Source organism: Ciconia boyciana, chromosome 2, assembly GCF_034638445.1.
Source record: "Ciconia boyciana chromosome 2, ASM3463844v1, whole genome shotgun sequence".
In the NCBI taxonomy this organism is placed as follows: Eukaryota; Metazoa; Chordata; class Aves; order Ciconiiformes; family Ciconiidae; genus Ciconia; species Ciconia boyciana.
In genome coordinates this window covers 80,161,952-80,178,747 of record NC_132935.1, presented here as the reverse complement: position 1 = coordinate 80,178,747, position 16,796 = coordinate 80,161,952, and the positions used below count along the sequence as shown (strand labels likewise).

The window sequence follows — 16,796 nt, the reverse complement described above, 5'->3', positions numbered from 1 at the left end:
TCTTAGGTCAACTACTGAAGGTCTGAAACTAAGGCACTAAGGCTCTTCCAGGAGAAAAAGTGTTTTTTAGAATAGGTCTGGCTATCTCTTGGAAGGATAAAGCGGGGTCAGGTAAAGCCTATGTCAGGTACTGTTACTGTGGGAAGCTGAGTACCAACTTCACTCGTGTGTCTTAGGAGTGGCTGCTTGTGCCTAAGCTCCGAGACAGCCACCCTGTCAGGTCCTCAAAGGTGCTGACCTATGATGAGCTTCTGTTAATGGCAGCTGTTTAGCACCTGTAACAGTCAACCCTACAGTCTTAAATGGTTATTTCCTAGAAGCTAGGGCCTACTGTCCATACTTGGGTACATGCAAAACTCCCTCTGAAGCCAGGAACAATTTTGATGAAAGAATAGGAAGAACCTGAAGATACTGAAATCAATGACGTTGGGTGTTGTTTACCATGGATGTGGTATCTGACCCTAAATATGAAATATGGACACTAAGCAACCATCACTTCTGTAATGAGTGCTTACTGCAAGGCTTGCAGTCAGCCAGGTTCTCAGTTCCCGTCACAACCACAAAAAACCCCAACGTTCTGATGTTAACTGTTTTTAGAAATAAAATGTAGAAAAAAACCCCCCACCAAATCCAATGTACTTGGAAACAGTAAGAATTTAAATTAGCTTGACTTTTTTTCATTTTCACTTTTGAACCAACATTAATTCTTCCCCTTATTGAAATAGCACAGCTTCCACAGGTCCAAATCAGTTGCAATCTCAAAGACAGAATGGGATGGGAAACAGAGGAACAGAGAAGTGGTAAGACCCAAAGCTGAGTACACCGCCTAATTCTCTTGAGCCTCATTTGGGAGCCATAGCAGTAGCTTCCAAGAGCAATCGCAGTCCCCATTTCCACAGGCAGTGAAGCTTCCACGTGACTCAAAAAACCCAAGGGGCTGGGCACGCTCATACTCATGCAGAGGGAAGCCTTGTCATTTACAGAGCTAGAAGAACAAGACCCTCTCTAACTGTGCAGCAGTAATGTGCCCATTATCTATAATGATAAAATATGCAATTTCTTTAGTAAGTCCCAGACTAAGAAGACCTAATGGAGAGAGAACTGTGCCTCAAGAGGCCTGGCTTCTGTTTTCAACTCTGCTGCTAGTTTGGCTTTGGCAACTTATTTTTACCTCTCTGTACTTCCATTTACCCATTGTAAGGCAGGGCATAATGAAAATGATGGCCTTTATGCAGAATGTTGAGATTTTTGGATGAAAAAACTCCAAAGGATGGCTTTTACTTTCCCTGTTGCACTAGACATCTTCCTCCCTCTCTCTCCCTCCCTTCCTACCTTCCTTCATTCTTTCTCTTTCCCTCTCTTCTTCCCTCTGTCCTCCTCCCTCCTTCCTCCCTTCCTTCCTTCGAATCTATAAATGGCTTTACTAATCTTCCATATCATAATACTTTTGTAGTATTATCACTGTAATTAGTGTCCTAGGGCAGAATTGAATTGCACTGAATCAGAGGAAGAATGAGTAGTGACATTTTGTAGTGCAAAGTCTCTGTAAAGTCACAGAGGTTTATTCACTTTATTTTGCTTTATTTTCCTTTTAGTATATAGTGGTAGAGACATTTATAAAGATTTTAATGAAAAGCACTAAATTTTATCTTAATGTGAGGCTGCATCGTGATAGTGGCTTCCATTTGGGTTTTCCTTAAAGGCAGAATTCTCCTGTGAAGTCAATATACTTCAGCTGTATGGCAAATAACAACCTGTAACTGTTCTTGAAAGACAAGAAACCTAGTACAAACTATGTCATTCTAGCACGCACCTTGTCTAAAACTTAACAGCTAAGGTAATATTGTAAACAACAGTGGGGAGAAGCAAATGTAAAAACTAGTAATTGCATCTAAGATAACTATTAACAAAAAAACAATGCTTTTGTCAAAAAGGCATACAGAGTATGTTCTTCACTTGCTAGAAACCTCATACTGAGAAATCGCTTTTTGTGCTGATTTAATGTTTGATAACAGCTCAAAAGTCTGAACTTTATGACAATACAACATGAGAGTAGCAATGTAAGGTTTCAACATTTCTTTATGAAAACATCATTCCACCTTTCTGATGAGATAGACCTGTTGTACACGTTTTAGCAGAAACATTTCCAAGGAAATCTAATAAAACACTAAGTAATAAGTAATGAAGTAAAAAGAAAGCAATAAAACACTGAGTTTATGATTCAATTCAGTAACTTTTAACACTCAACAGATTTACATGTTTGCCCTGGTGGGAACTTATTCTAATTCTAAAGAAAAAAATGACTTATATAGGTTTTCCTGGAAAACTGAATTAGTAAATCCAGTAAGCAAATAAATTTTGTTCCTTGTCAAAGTAACAGTGCAGTTAGAGTAACGACATGGAACCAATCAGACCATCAAGATACGAAGAAACCAGCAAACACTGGCAACCCAAGTGACTTTAATCATTAAGTTAATGCAACAACAGTCGGTAAGGGAAGAGTGGAAAAATGGATACTAAAGCACATGTTACTTACTTGTCCCAAATTTGTTTACTTGTTTTCTTACCAAAAATGTTTTCCCAGATCTGCACATTATAACAATATCACTTTTTTGGATGGCAGTCCACTCAATCTCTGAAGATTTCCTAGCAAACCATAGTCTTAAAAACTGCACCCGCTTCTTAATCTAGAGTAGCAGTGGACAGAACAAAAATGGCCATTATTTGGCTTTTGATAAAGTCTCTACATATTTCTGTGGAAGTAGAAAAGCAGGGAATTTTCCCATCTTGTGACTGTATCAGATTGTAAACCCATTGTTCTAAGTACTGGGTAGTGACATATACAAGTAAAAATCTGCAAACTCAAAAAGTCGAAGTGAAGGATCAAATTCCAAATAAAACCCTTTCGTTTGTCTATCTTTTCTCAGAAACTTATCATGTCACCCTAAAAATGTCAAAAAGGATTAGAACTATGTGAAGAACAGATATTTTTATTAACTGGCTGGGGGGAAAAAAAAAAGAGAAAATTAATTTCATTCCTCAGTGGTTTTTAATCTTTAAAAATAGCAAAATCTTAAAACATGCTGTTGAAACAAACCAGCCCAACTTTCAAAACAACTGTTTTCAGGAGAAACTATTTTGGATGCATTATCAAAACCAGCTAGTAGCTTTCATTGACTTTATGCTTATCTACAAATTTGGCAAAAAACTACTCACTGAGAGAGTTTTGCCCACCCTATAGCTAAATACAGAGCAGTTTATCCTGCTCCCCAGGATTTGCAGCACGCATGTGCATATGTGTGCTGGAAATGATGGCAGAAGTCAAGAGGGTTGTGGCAAAACATTTAGCTGCCTTTTAAGTAAGTGCTGAGTGACCCTAGGTTGAATTATTATAATTTCCCCGACTTGAACCCAGAAACGGCTTTTCTATGTGTTTCAGTATTTTCAGAACGAGCACAAAGCTTTGCTTCAGGCCCCAGTGAAAGCACCAAAATTGCAGCCATCTGTTAAGTACTGGGGAGTATTTTCAAAATAGAAATAAATGGTGTCCTAATCATAGTTCAACAGACTGCCTACTTTTAAAATAGACTGCTTACTGAACATACTTTGGGCTATAAAGCACAAAAATAAGAATCTAGTATTACTGTCAGAAGTGCTGTGAGGGGCCAACCGTAACTGAAAATAGTTTTTATATGCATGCTTTTTTTTTCCCTATCTAATCTCTTCACATGTTTTTTTAACCTAGCCTTTAGGTTCTGTAAAGGGCTCTTTTCCTATTTTTGGTTGGGTTTTGGTTTGTTGGTTTTTTTTTTAATGTGGGAGCTGGGTTTTCGCCTGCGCTGCCACCACAAAAGACATAGCTTCTTTCTGCTTGCTATTTTAGTTAAAATCAGTAGTAGCTGGAGAGTACTCTTTCCTGGCTGTGCTGGATAATGTCACAGATACTTGAGACGTCTATCATGAGCTCTCACCTATTAATTGAAGAGGTGTGCTGTGGAATCCTTCACAAAAATGCTCTTACTCTAAAACATCCCCCGGTCTTCAAAACACGTTAAAACATGAAATAAAAATATTCTAAGCAGCCTGATTTATTTACTCTTCCCTGACGGTGCTGCTGCATTTCAGTGCCCTGTCCCGTGATGCTGTCACTAGTTTTCCAGTAGAGACTTGCCTTTGCTACAGTCTCTGGGAAAAGGGCGTCAGCACCAGGCGTGGTTGACTTGGCAAAGGAAGTTACTCCACGGCCAACTTTTTGTAAAAACTCTGCCTGTTTTCCTCCAAAGTTTCCCACAGTTGCTCCCATTCGCGCATGCTGGTACAAACAACGGGACTGCCGGAAATGAGAAAGTGACTGACAACTCCTGGCATTTTAATGCCTGTCACCTACCTCTGTATTTCTTGTACATTGGCATAATTGAGAAGGACATTGCTACTAATATTATGGCACTGCTGTTAGCTGGAGAAATGCATGTTGCTTTAGATCTGCCAAAGAAACAATCACTGCGTTTCACAAAAGTGAAATCTCACTTACAACCTTTACAGCATCTCCTCACTTAGGTGCTTGGTTTTACAAATCTCTCTCTTTTTCTTCTTTTTTTTTAGATTTGGGATTTTTGTCTCCTTTTTGCTTTTCTTGCAACATTTTAAAAACAATAATGGAATAAATAACTGAAAACTAAATTCTATCCTATGGTATCATACTGACACCTATATAACTCTTCTGCAAGCACAGAAACTTAGCATTTGCACAGGCCCCTGTCGCTTGAGGAAATGAGTAATTATATGTACTGACAAGTATAGCAAGGTCTGAGAACCTCCAGGCTCTGGAAAGCAGTGAAGATCCTTCCTTCTCCCTCCCGCAAGCCTGACCCTCTGCACGCTTGCTCCTGCCTGACCTGCCTTCGGTCTCTCCTCCCTCCCTCCGGGCTTCTCATCCTCGTCTCACCCAACCAGTCCTGGCTGCCACTTCATTGCTTGAGGAAAGATGTTTCTTATCTCCCACCATGGCACTCGCTCTGCTGCCACAATTCTCTTGTCACCTCTCCACCACCCCCTACTCAACTTTTTGTCCTTGTCTCCTTGTCCACTCAGGCCAAGTCCTCCCGCACCTTGGTTTTTCCTGTTTCCATCTCTCTTCCCCTCTTCCAGGCCTTGCTCCTTCTGCAGCAGAATGGCTTGCCTTGGGATCCCAGCTTCCAAACCTGATGCACAGCTGCATTTGCAGGAAATACCCTGTTTCAGCCCTGTGTTTCTGAGCCATACCCAGGATGGATGTCGTATTTTAGCAGTGAAGCCACACCAAGCCTTCATGCAAGTACCTGTGTTAGTGGCAACATGCAAAGTCTCGTAATGTTATGAAACGTTGCCAGCTTTCACAAGAACAGCCAAAGTACATTTTTGATGCAATTCTTCCCAGTGCACCTCCATATATCAAATCCTTGCACTGAAATATGAAATGATTACTGATTCTTAGAGAAAAATCATTAACTTGTGGGGGGTTTAATGTCATAAAGCACATTTTCTTTACTTTCAATTCTATAAGAGCTGGTTGACCTGCAACAGCAAAAATTCATACTGACTCTAGTAACCAGCACAGGGAAATCCAAAACAAACATACCTGGGAAAACCAACAATAACTGAAAATATAGTGTTTTAATTCGAACCCAGAGGATAGTAGACAAAGAAGTCTTAAAATCTCCATTTAGGAGATAATTCTGCTCTAGAAAAAATTATAATCTGAATAGACTTTGACAGAGATTGGAAAGGGAATTGGAGTCATTTGTGTTCCACCTACACAGAAGGTGACAGAGCTGAAAATATAATCTGAGACTCTAAAGGGCCGTATGTGTAAGAAATTGAAATTACCCAGCAGCAAAATGCAAGAACGTAGTTCTAGCATTTTTATAACATTTGTTCATGCAGGCTGTTAAGGATAGTATGATGTGACTATATTTTGGACTGTTGCCAAAAAAACTCCGTATATTTACCCATCAGATATATTTTGACAATGGTAATATAATTGTAACAAAGAGTGATAGCAAATAACTGTAATATTACTACATTAATTTCCCTATGACATACCTGGGACGCAGTATTACTGCAGCACTTTGGGGGGGTTCAACTTCCAACCATCATACACTCATCTTTTGGGGGACTCGTTTCCCTTACTTCAAATTATACAAGAAAACCAGAACAGCCCGTGTGGTTTACACGTTGCTGCTGACATAATTAATTCAGATATCATGCTCCGTGCCTGTCCACACCACTTGGAAAATGTAAGTGAAGCGTTTGAAAAATTTCTTAAACGGGTGTGAATCAGCACCGCGATTTCAAAGGCAGCGGCAGCGAGATCCGAAGCGCGGGTAAGATGAGCGCTGTACACGCCACTTCACACGTACGTGGCTTGGCAGGACAAAATAAAGTGGAAGATGTGAATCGCCATTTAGTCGCTAATGAAAAGTATTATTTGAAGTGTACAAGCACGTAATTCAGAATCACGTTAACTGCCTGTGCCGTCTTCTCATAGCAATTAAGTAAAAAGCTGTATTACCCCGTACAATTGCCTACGCTATCCAAACGGGATTTTAAAGGCAGTCTGTTGCAGGAACCAGTTACATAAAGCAAGACGAATTCATATCGCTGGGGGGGCGGGGAAATAAGGCAGGCGGCCCTCAGCGGGGCGGCAGTTTCGCAAGGCTGACTTCACGCTTAGCAGCGGCAAAAAGGCTGACGAGAAAGTAACAAAACCAAACCGCTCGGTAACCGCACGGAGAAACAGAAACTGCGGCAGAAACAGCATCAGACCGGCACCGAGAGCAGGCACGGCCGCCCTGCAGGCACCGCAGGGTCCCGCGGCCCCGCGCCACGGGCTGGCGGAGGCGCGAGGGCGGGGGCGGCAGCCGCCCCGCCCCACAGCCCCGCCTTCGGCCCGGCCCCTCCGGGCCCGGCGGCACCGCCCTCCGCCGGCGGGGCGGGGCGGGGCACGGCCCGGTCCCGTCGTCCCCCCCCGTAGGCTGGCGGCGGCCCGTCCCGCGGAGGGGCGGCGGCGGCAGCGCAGCGCGGGCGCGCCCGGGTGCCGCCCCTCGGTGGGTGCGTCCTGGCGGCGGCGGCGGCGGCCGGCGGCCACGTTGACAGGGCGGGAGCGGGGCCGCGCCGCGCAGCGCAGGGCAGGCTGGGCGCTGGCCGTTGCTCGGTGCTCGGCGTCGCGGTGCGGGTGCCCGGTGCGGAAGCGGGGCCGCTGCCACAGTAAAAATGTCTTCGCCTCCCAAAGAGAAAGCAGAGACGCGGGCCGGACACCCTCCTGCTGGTACGGCCGCCGGTTCCCGTCTCTCCGCTCTTTCTCTTCCCACCGCTGGGGACGGGACGGGGGGGCCGGGGCGGCCTGGGCAGCCGCGGGCCCGCGAGGCCGGGCGCCGGTTCCCCGCGAAGTCCCCGGCTTGCGGGCGCCGGGGTGCTGCCCGGGGCTGAGGAGGGCGAGGGCGGTCTCGGGCGGGCCCCGCCGCCGCCGCTGCCGGGGGGTGCGAGCCCTGGGTGGTTTCCCCGTGCCCTTCTGCTCGGGCGCCGCCGCCCGAAGCGACGTCTGATGCGGCTCTCTGGCACCGGGAGGTGTGCGTGGTCCCCATCCCCATCTCTGCTCGCCCTCGCCCGCAGCTGTCCCTGCCCTCTGGCAGCCTTCGCCAGTAACGGGGGCGAGGCTCCCTGCCCTGCCTTTCCCGGAGGAGCTCTGCTTTGTTGCAGACAAATCCTCATCGGGGTTGTGCTGTTTGACATCTCCAGCTTCTGACCCGGGAAGACAGGCAGCGTTGTCTTCGTCGGTCCTCGTCCGTGAGGGCATCCCGTCCTCGAAAGGCGGTGGAGGCCTACGAAACCACTGCCAGGGGCTGAAGAAGGCGGAAAGGGGAAAGGAGCGGCCTCAGCCACATCACAGCCTGCGTGGCTATTTGCAACACAGTGCAAGCTGAGTGTGAACGGGCAAACTGCAAATTAGTGGTACTCTGTGCATCCATTTTCCCTGTGGGCCTTATGGTGCGAGTGCTAGAGCAGGCTGCGCGCTCCTAGCTTTAATTCTGGAGGCTGGCAGGGTAGGAAACAAGCTGCTTGCTAGCTGCCCAACGAAGGAGCTCTGGCACCTTCCACCCGCTGCTGTATGCTCACGGGCGAGCAGAGCAACGGGTGGTTGGGGTAGGAGCTGCGTTTCTCCTTCAGAGGGGCTCTGATCTGCCACCGTCCACAGACGCTAGCTCCTCTCTGTACACAGGTGGGGTTCGGGTACTCGCAGTATCAAAGTTGTCTTGTTCCTTCACGTACTGTTAGTTTTTCTTCTTCTTCTTTATTACAGTTTTCTTAAAAAAGGGAACTTTGGTCCCTGCACCAGCAACTTTTCATGTGTTTTCTCGTGTTTCCTGGTGGAACAGTTGGGGTTTTTCTTTTTTTAAGTGTTTCCATCAAAAAAATGCTGAAACTCTTCACAGGGTGGTTAGTTTTATATTCAAATCAACTGGTGAGATTTAAAGCTAAACTTGAAAACAATTTTAGAACCTAGTTGAATTCTACCCTTTTTATAGTGAGGGCCAGAAATTCCTTTAACTAGGTAATAGAAGTGAGAAATAACGGCTTTGCTTTGCATGGCAAATGTAGTTCAGCAGTACAGTTAAGCCGATCTCTTGGCTGAGCAGAGTCGTCCCAATTCTGTAGCCTCCCTTGTCATGGCATTAGCTCTTACCTGACCTCCTGGTGAGCTGGTTCAGGGAACCAAACCAAAGCACCTTTCCCAATGTTGACAGCTTTTGCTGCTGTAGCTCCTCGAGCTGGCTTGCCTTGAGGTCAGGTAAGCTTCAGCTTCAGTGTGAAGGGATGGTTAAGACCTTACGTTGGTTCAGCTGTGTCTTCCTGCTGCACCATTAATGGAAAGGGAACGAAGGATAAATGGTGGATATTTTCACTTAGCTGCTTTGTAGTTGTATTTTCTGATGTTGTTGCATGTTTTGAGAGTTTTGCTTCAAAACCTGTCTTTTGAAATCAGTGGAATTTTTTTAAAGGCCTGAAGTGAGCCTCTGTAGGCCACATGAGAAACTAGCGATGCACAGTGCAAAAGTACAACTGGAGGACAGTACAGGTTTCCCTTGCTGTCAGAGTATTTCACTATGATTATTTTTTTTCTTTGTAAAACATGCATCCACATATGAACTGAAGAACTTTTTCAGCTATATGCCTTTTAAGATCATTAGCATCCTTGCAGGGTTTTTTGTGAGTATGCACCAATTCAGCTTTGGAAGGAAGGCGATCACCAAGTCTGTCCTTGAGGCCAGAAAAAAACCTAATGCTTTACAGTATCTTCAGGTCGTTTCTGGAAGAAGATGGTTCTGAGCTGGTTGGCAGAGGAAAGTAACACTTGGAAAATCCACAATAAAGGTGCTGACTAGTGACAGTTGATATTTACTATAGGGGCTGAAACTAGGTTTGAATCCTCTATCTCAAGCTGGTTTAGATCCTTGAGTAATAACATAATGCAATAGGGCAGTTTGCAAACAAGTTTTAATAAAATTAAAGTCAAAAATTCTTTAAAAAAATAAATAAAAGATGACTATATAAGTACAGGTGGAATTGTGTTAATGAATAACAAGGCAAGTTCCTAGCAAGGCAAAGATGTGAACAGGGGATCTTTTTGGACTAATGGCTTAAAAGCTCTGGTTTTGCTGCATATGGTTGTATAAAGAGCCCTCCCTGTAATTACGGATGTGTCTTACCCCACTGAGTATGAATTAGACATGTAAAGGTTAGGAAGGATTTGGATCATCAGATTAAAGCAGAATTGAGACATCCATTGTTTTTCATGTGCACTGTTAGCCCTCACTTACTGACTTCGTGCAGTTTGTTAGCTTCCTTTCTGCATTGATGTGTCACATAGGGGGAAAAAAAATAAGAAAAGCCCTTGAAAAGACAAAGGGCAGTGAAATGGAAAGAAACCTCAAGACCTCAGGCTGGTAACAGGGTGCACGAAGCAACTTTGAACTCCTTTCTGAAACTTAAGAGGGCCCCAACTTAAGCTTTATTAAATATCTGTCAGTGAGATCAATGCATCTATAATACATTGCTGAGTAGGTTTGTACAACTTGCGGTCCCTCTAAAGAGGTCTGCGTAATTATGCTTTTGGCTGTTCATTTCTTCTAGTAGATACTGTGGAGGAATAAAGCAAGGTGATTGTGTTAGTAGTTTATTTATGAAGCTTTACAATAGGTTCGTGCAAATAGTTATGTGCTTTTTCCTACATTAAAAAAACGTAGCTCTGAGCTAAGATTTCTGTGAAACAAAGGCATGTAATATCTCTTACTTCCGTTCTGGTTTTGTTGGATACTAATGTATGCTCCCTTAAGCTTGTAGAACGGCGTATTTTGCATTTCCCTCAGTCCTGGCTTTTCATACATCTTATCAATGTAATGGAATCTGTTCTTATACGGTATGTAAGAAATAAATTTTGTGTTAATATTTAATACGATGCTCAAGGAAAATGGGAAGCTGCTAAAGCTCTTGGCTGTACTCTGGATTTCTAAAAGTTCCTGTCTGGTTGCTGTGACCAGCAGGCAATGGGTTGAGCTGGAAGGTTTCCCCAGGAAGGACTTGGGTCTGCAACCTGAGCGAGCTGGGGCCAGAGGCGTCGCAGGGCTGCGGTGCTTCTCTAGGTACTTGGTGCTAGCTGTGACTCGGTGGCATTTATTTCAGAATTCAGTCTCAGAAACTGGGAGCAGTCTGAAAGAAGCACAGCAGAGGGGAAAAAAAAAGGGTAAATAGACTGAGAATGTTTACCGACTCCAGATCCTCTTGAGTGGTAATCGATTAACACAGTTATTTAATACATTTCCAAAAGGAGTAGGCATACCCTTAAGAGGAACGCAGGCTGGCATTCATAGGACAAACAAGACAGTCCCTTCTGCCTCTTGGGGGGAAAACATGACAAATAATAAGTAAAATCCCAAACTCAGCTCTTACCCAGCAGTGGTGCAAACAGACTTGTGCTGTTGCTCTTCTCAGAGCATGCTGGCAAATGATCCCCTCTTCATTTCACACTGTAGAGGCTGATGGCCTCTCTTTTCGGTCCCGACTGCGGGAGCTGTTCCGGTCCCCTCCTGCCTTAGCACAGGTCCCACCTGACCTCTGCTGAGCAACTGCAGCCCCAGCTCCCTCTCCGCGTGGGAACTGCTTTCTTCCTCATCCCAACATGGTGTCGTTGACGGTCCTCTTCTGGGCACTGATTTCTGGCAGCGTTCTGGGAGGTGGTTTATCAGTTCTTTAAATCCTCTCTCTGCTCTGTGCAGGATTTACTCTAAGGAAATCTGAGCTCTTACTCTTTTAAGAACAACTTTTAAGTGACAAAACGACAGTGGTAAGCGTCTGTCAAATTATGTAGTAAATGCTAGGCCAGTAAGAAGTAGATGAAACCTCGTAAGTCCCAAGAAAATCTCACAAATGGAGTGGGTTTTTCTTTAGCTTGGTAGATGTAATCATAATTTCTTCTCTCTGTCTAACCCTGAGGTAATGTAGCTTGGTTGAAACCTTTTGGAAAGGAAGGTGAATTATGTTGCAAGGGTATTTCTCTTCTTAAGCTAAATCTCTTGAAACTAGATTTGGTGTGAGCATGCTGTGACACAGGTGGCAGAGATGTACATTAGCTATATGTACAGGATGCTGATCTAATTATTTCACTTTTGATCTCAGAAATACAGATTATTACTGCAGTTGTTTGCTGGATTCTTCTTTTGGTTTCCCATATCTGCACAGCAACCTTGGATTACTAAAGATTATTCAATTATGCACCAGTGTACTTTTAGCTGTCTATACTATGCCTGATAGTGCATAGTATAGTGCATTGATATTAGTGCAAAAAATCAGAGTATTAAAATTATTAAATTACTGCATTGGTCAGTCACTATTATGCCTTTTAATTGTCTGGTTGTTTGCTTTTTAATCTCTGTTAATTCTACATACAGACAAATCTGAACGTGTTAGCTGCATATCTTTGCCAGTGACAAAGAGAAAACAAGCGGCTGGTGGCCTGATGATATACAATATGAGAGGAGAGAGATTTTAGACCACCTAAATTAGCACTAAATCTTCGGGTATTGTTTTCTTTAGTTTTCTATTAGATGGTGAAGAACATGGAAGCGTGTGTGTATTGTCCAGAAGTGCTGTTTGTAACCTGGCAGATGTTGATGTGGAGACAGCATCTTCCACAAAAAGTAATTTGACAGGGAGCTAATAAGAGCTGATTGTGCAATGATGTTAAATTTATAAATTAATGTAAATAAAACATACCAATCACTTTGATTAACTGAGATGTTAGAACAAGACAGCACTTGACAGAACTCAGTGTTTGCTTTTGCAAACAAACTTAAATTTCTAAGGAGTTTGAATCAAAATTAACAGGCATTTTAATTTTTGTTTCAGTTTTAAACTCACATTTCTTTGTTGCCTAACCTTTCTATCTTTCCTTGTGCCACGTGAAACGTTTCTCACCAATTTAAGTATTGTAAGTTTTACGCTGGAGAGAGAACACAAAATGGCTGGTGGTTTGTTGTGTTGGTTTGGTTTTTTTTTAATGCATGCTAAGGGGACACAGTTTTGATAGGTTTTAAAAGATATTTCTTTGGTTTTGTCTGTTGATCGCCTGTCTTTAGTTAATGTCCTTTATTGAATCGGAAGTTTATCTTTCAAATATCACACAAAGCTTAAAATCTATTTAAAAAATCCCAAGGCCAAAGAGCTGTCGCTTTCTCTTTACTGCTTGCCTTCACCCAGGCTGTAAAATTTATACACAGGAGTGTCCTTTCCATTGCTGACCTGGTTAAGAACTGAGAACTAAACCTCTTTCTAGGTTTCAGGAATTAGCATTGAACTGCTGTGAGGTGCCCTAATCTCTCTGTGGCTGGGCACAGGCTCCCCTAGCCACATGGGCAAGCTGCTTCAGCTCCTTCCGAGTCCTGCTCTGGCATCCGGCTTGCTCCAGCTGTGACATCTCTACTGAGGCTGTCCCCAGACTTACCGTGTTGTGGCGATGCGAGAGACAAACCAACGCACCTGTAGGTGGTTTTCTTGACTCCTGACTGCTATAGTGGTTTTCTGATGAGGTTGCTGATTGCAATGTAACCCATCCAATTAGCTAACGAGATGCATCGTCTTATCTTCTGCTGTCCTGTAAGCATGTACCGCAATGGTTGAAGGAAAAAAAAAAAAGTAACAATATTAAAACAGAAAGCAGATCAAGAGCAGCCTGCCTGTTGCTCTGCTTAGTAGCTGCAGTGTTGGGCCTGGCTTGGTTCCTATTTTATATTTCACTTTGGAAGGGATAAATTATGAACATCAGTGGATTTGCTTTCACTTCTTGTTTTGTGTTTCAAAGGGATGCTTTCACGTTTGGATAATTTCTAAAACTAAATCATGACAAGGATTTGAAATGTAAATGCTTATGTTTTGCAAAACCAAAAGCTCTGGTCTAAATGCAAGTTAAGAGTCCTCCTAAACTTTGCTTTTTATTATACTGTTCATGAAGTACTTCCTTGTATAAATGCTATTATTATAGCTGTAGTTTTTAACTTGAAATGGCAAGTGAGGTTCTTCATCCCTTCTTGTTTTATGGGAGTATTTAACATCCACATTTCTGGCCTTTTGCATAGTGTTATGCAAGCCATCACCTCCCTTTCTTCTTCTGACTGCTGCAAGTTTACAGGGGTAGGGGAGAGTTAAAACAGAGTTGAGTTTTCTAAAATGGTGTTGGAAGCAGGTGGTAAAATGAGCTGCAACTTCTCAGAATGAGCAAAGATGGCATGATGTGAAAGAGAATGGCAGATGCAATCCTGAAGTAGCTGTTCCTCACGCTTGCCACTTTTAAGAACTTTGGGCTGCTTTTTTCAAACTGTGATTACTATGAAACTAGTCTGTAAAGTATTGGGGGGAAGGGAGGGAAGAGTCATCCTTAAACCATCCTTCACTTATGCTGATTTGACTGAGGTTTGTTGTGTCTCCAATTTTTGTTCCAGTGAAAGCTGGTGGGATGCGGATTGTGCAGAAACACCCACACAATTCTGATGCCAAAGAAGAAAAAGATAAGGATGACCAAGACTGGGAAACCAGCAGGTGAGCATTTTGATTTGGTGCATGTGCTACAGTGAATTTCCATGACCTTGAACTTTATCACCAGTTTTGTTTTCCTTGCGGATAGCAAACCAATGATACAGTTGTTTTTGTATCATAAAATTGATTTAAAGTGGTAGCAAGTTATATGCTCCCTCAAGAGAACTGAGGAATTTGGGAATTTTTACCTTGCTGAGCCTCCTTTAAATGATCCTGCCAGGTAGGAGAAGGTTAGAGAAAAAAGTACAGTTAAAGCAAGACATGAGCTTTCCTAAAATCTCTGAACATCATTTCACACTGTGCAGAAATACAGAGGCTAGGCACATTTGGTCACAAGCATTAGGCTGTCAGTCTGCATATGAGGTCATCTTGCTGTGTGCTGGGTGATTCCTTCTACAGTTTGCCCATATTCCTGTCTCTGTGAGGTATTTGACAGTTTGGTGCTTTCTAAAAGACAAGTAAAAATATATCCTATTAATATTATCTGCTTTTATTTTAGGTGGGACTTTAGCAGTTTTAGTGGTGGAGGATACCAAAACAAACAGTTGTTACTGTAGATTAATAAATCTACTTAAGACTGCTGGTAACTGCTGTGTAGAAATGAAAGCAGGGAGGTTCAATGGACTGTTGCTGTATTTCTATTCATACAAAAGCCACCTGGTTTTGTGCTGCTTTCCTTGGCTAGCTGTCTTTCTTTGTAGCCAAGACTATATTTACCTGAAATCTTTATGTACTAGCTTACTGCATGGGTTTGTCCTAGCTATTTGTTCAAGACAAAAAAAACAGAGTCATTCTTGTGCTTTGGTAAGTAGACTGACTTATATGATGTTCATTTTACATGTAAACCAATGGTAATAAATAGGCATTGTGAAAATGTCTGTGTAAAAATAAACACATTTGTTCTTATACTAAATCACAAGTTGAATAGGAAACACATTTATGAGAAGGAAAAGTAATTTTAATTAATATATTCAAATGAAAGGCAGGAAAATGAAACTTCATGCCATTTCTTCATTAACCAAGTTGGTCATCTTGTATTTCTGTTTAGTGGAACGTAAGTTGGAACAGAGTCTGTACTGCAGTCAAGTTTTGTCCAAAGGAAGGAATCATATTGTGTGGTTAATTTAAACTTTGCTTGGGGGTACATCCTTTTATTTAGAGTGTGTTATATACCTGGTTATTCTTGCATTTCCTTGGCATGCCAACCTCATGGTGAGGGAATCTCGTTAGAATCCAAATGAGAAGACTTCTTATGCCTGTTCACACATATAAACCTCTGTTACAATATAGTTATCTGCTTTATTCCTTTCTTTAAACAAGATTGTGATTTTCCCCTCTCACTCAAATAGTGTAGGGAAAAGTTAAATTTTAACCTTGATATTTGTGGCTGTGTCTGCTTTAGCAAGTGCTGTGGCACAATAGAAGCAGATCTGTAGGGGGAAACAGTCGGTGCCGAGGACTTCATGTTCACGCTGCACGTGTTTTGGAGATTACTTAGTCTGGTTTTCTGGACTGAAGGCCCAATCCTAGCTGGTGTGCGTTAGGTGTCTCTTGGACTGCGTGTTCCAGTTTAGCGTCATCTGCAGGGAGTCCAGGCCAGGTGCCCTGAGACCAGTCCACAGTGCAAAACAACACGTGGCCAACAGAACGATCAGGAGGAGGAGTGCACTCCTGATCTTAAGATGCTAACAAATACGCACTGTATTAGTATTGTAAAGCAGGTCTGTGAGCAATTTTTATGCTTTAAAGGCAGAAGAGAAAGTTTAATGACCTCTAGAGCTGCCTTTTTAACTAGGGAATAGTTAGCTGTTGCACCTCATGAAATCTATTCCCTCAGACACCTGATCAGTTTATTGTCAAAATATGCACTTAGTGCGCTCTTTGCTTTGGTTTTCTTGTAGAGGATACATTATCAGTCCATATTAGGCACTTGTGCATACAGTTATTCTTGAGCCTGTGTATTAATACAAAAACCACTGGTCTGGACTTTTTATTTCTTTGATTTAATCCTCTTGAGAAAGAAAGCAGCAGGAGGGACACAAGGAGCATAGTTAGATGGGAAGCAGCATGAATTATAAAACAAAACTCTAAGTTGGTTTACAAGTCTGAGAGAAGTTGTTTTCCTGGTAGAACTGGGAAACCTTTGCGTCTGTGAGGGAAAGGGTTTAATGTGCCTGTTGCAGGCTCCTGTGGGAATACTTCTGCAGCCAGTGGCTGTACAAACTATAGATGTAAGCAAGAAGTTATTTAGCCATAGACAGAATAAGCAAACTCCACAGGCCATAGTACATAAAGTTGTTGTTTTTCAAAATTAAATTACATTTGCAGCATGTCAACTGCTTCTGTGCTGGAAGGTGCAGTCCCCTGGAGTTTCTGTGTCTGCTCCTGGTGATTCACGGTGCCCTTCTAAAATGCCTGGATTTCTGATGCCTGTGGAGGGAGGTTTATCAGGAGATGGGGACGGGTTTATCAAGAGAGGGAGAAAAGGCCACTAGCGTTCTGTTCTGCTTTCTCTGGCACCAATATATATGTACTTTTTGGTCTTTGCTAGCTGGTATTTTATGTCCCTTTGCTAAGCAGATGCAGAGACATCTGTGTTTTTAACTTTCTACTCTCATGTTTTTAGTCTTTGCCATTTTAAGGTTGTATCGTGGATATGATGCAATCTCTAT

At 42.9% G+C, this 16,796-nt stretch overlaps 1 protein-coding gene across 2 annotated transcripts in view; it reads left to right on the top strand.

The window, feature by feature from the left end:
- Window positions 1-6,983: 6,983 nt before the first annotated feature.
- The window catches only part of DAP (death associated protein), a 55,115-nt gene continuing 45,302 nt past the window's right edge, over window positions 6,984-16,796 (top strand). The window contains exons 1-3 of one of the 2 annotated variants that reach the window (XM_072853099.1): window positions 6,984-7,306; window positions 12,869-13,073; window positions 14,031-14,127. In XM_072853099.1, coding sequence (XP_072709200.1) covers window positions 13,049-13,073; window positions 14,031-14,127 — 122 coding nt within the window. In that variant the 5' untranslated portion in view covers window positions 6,984-7,306; window positions 12,869-13,048. The remainder of the gene's footprint in view (window positions 7,307-12,868; window positions 13,074-14,030; window positions 14,128-16,796) is intronic. The other variant, XM_072853098.1, reaches the window with a different exon arrangement.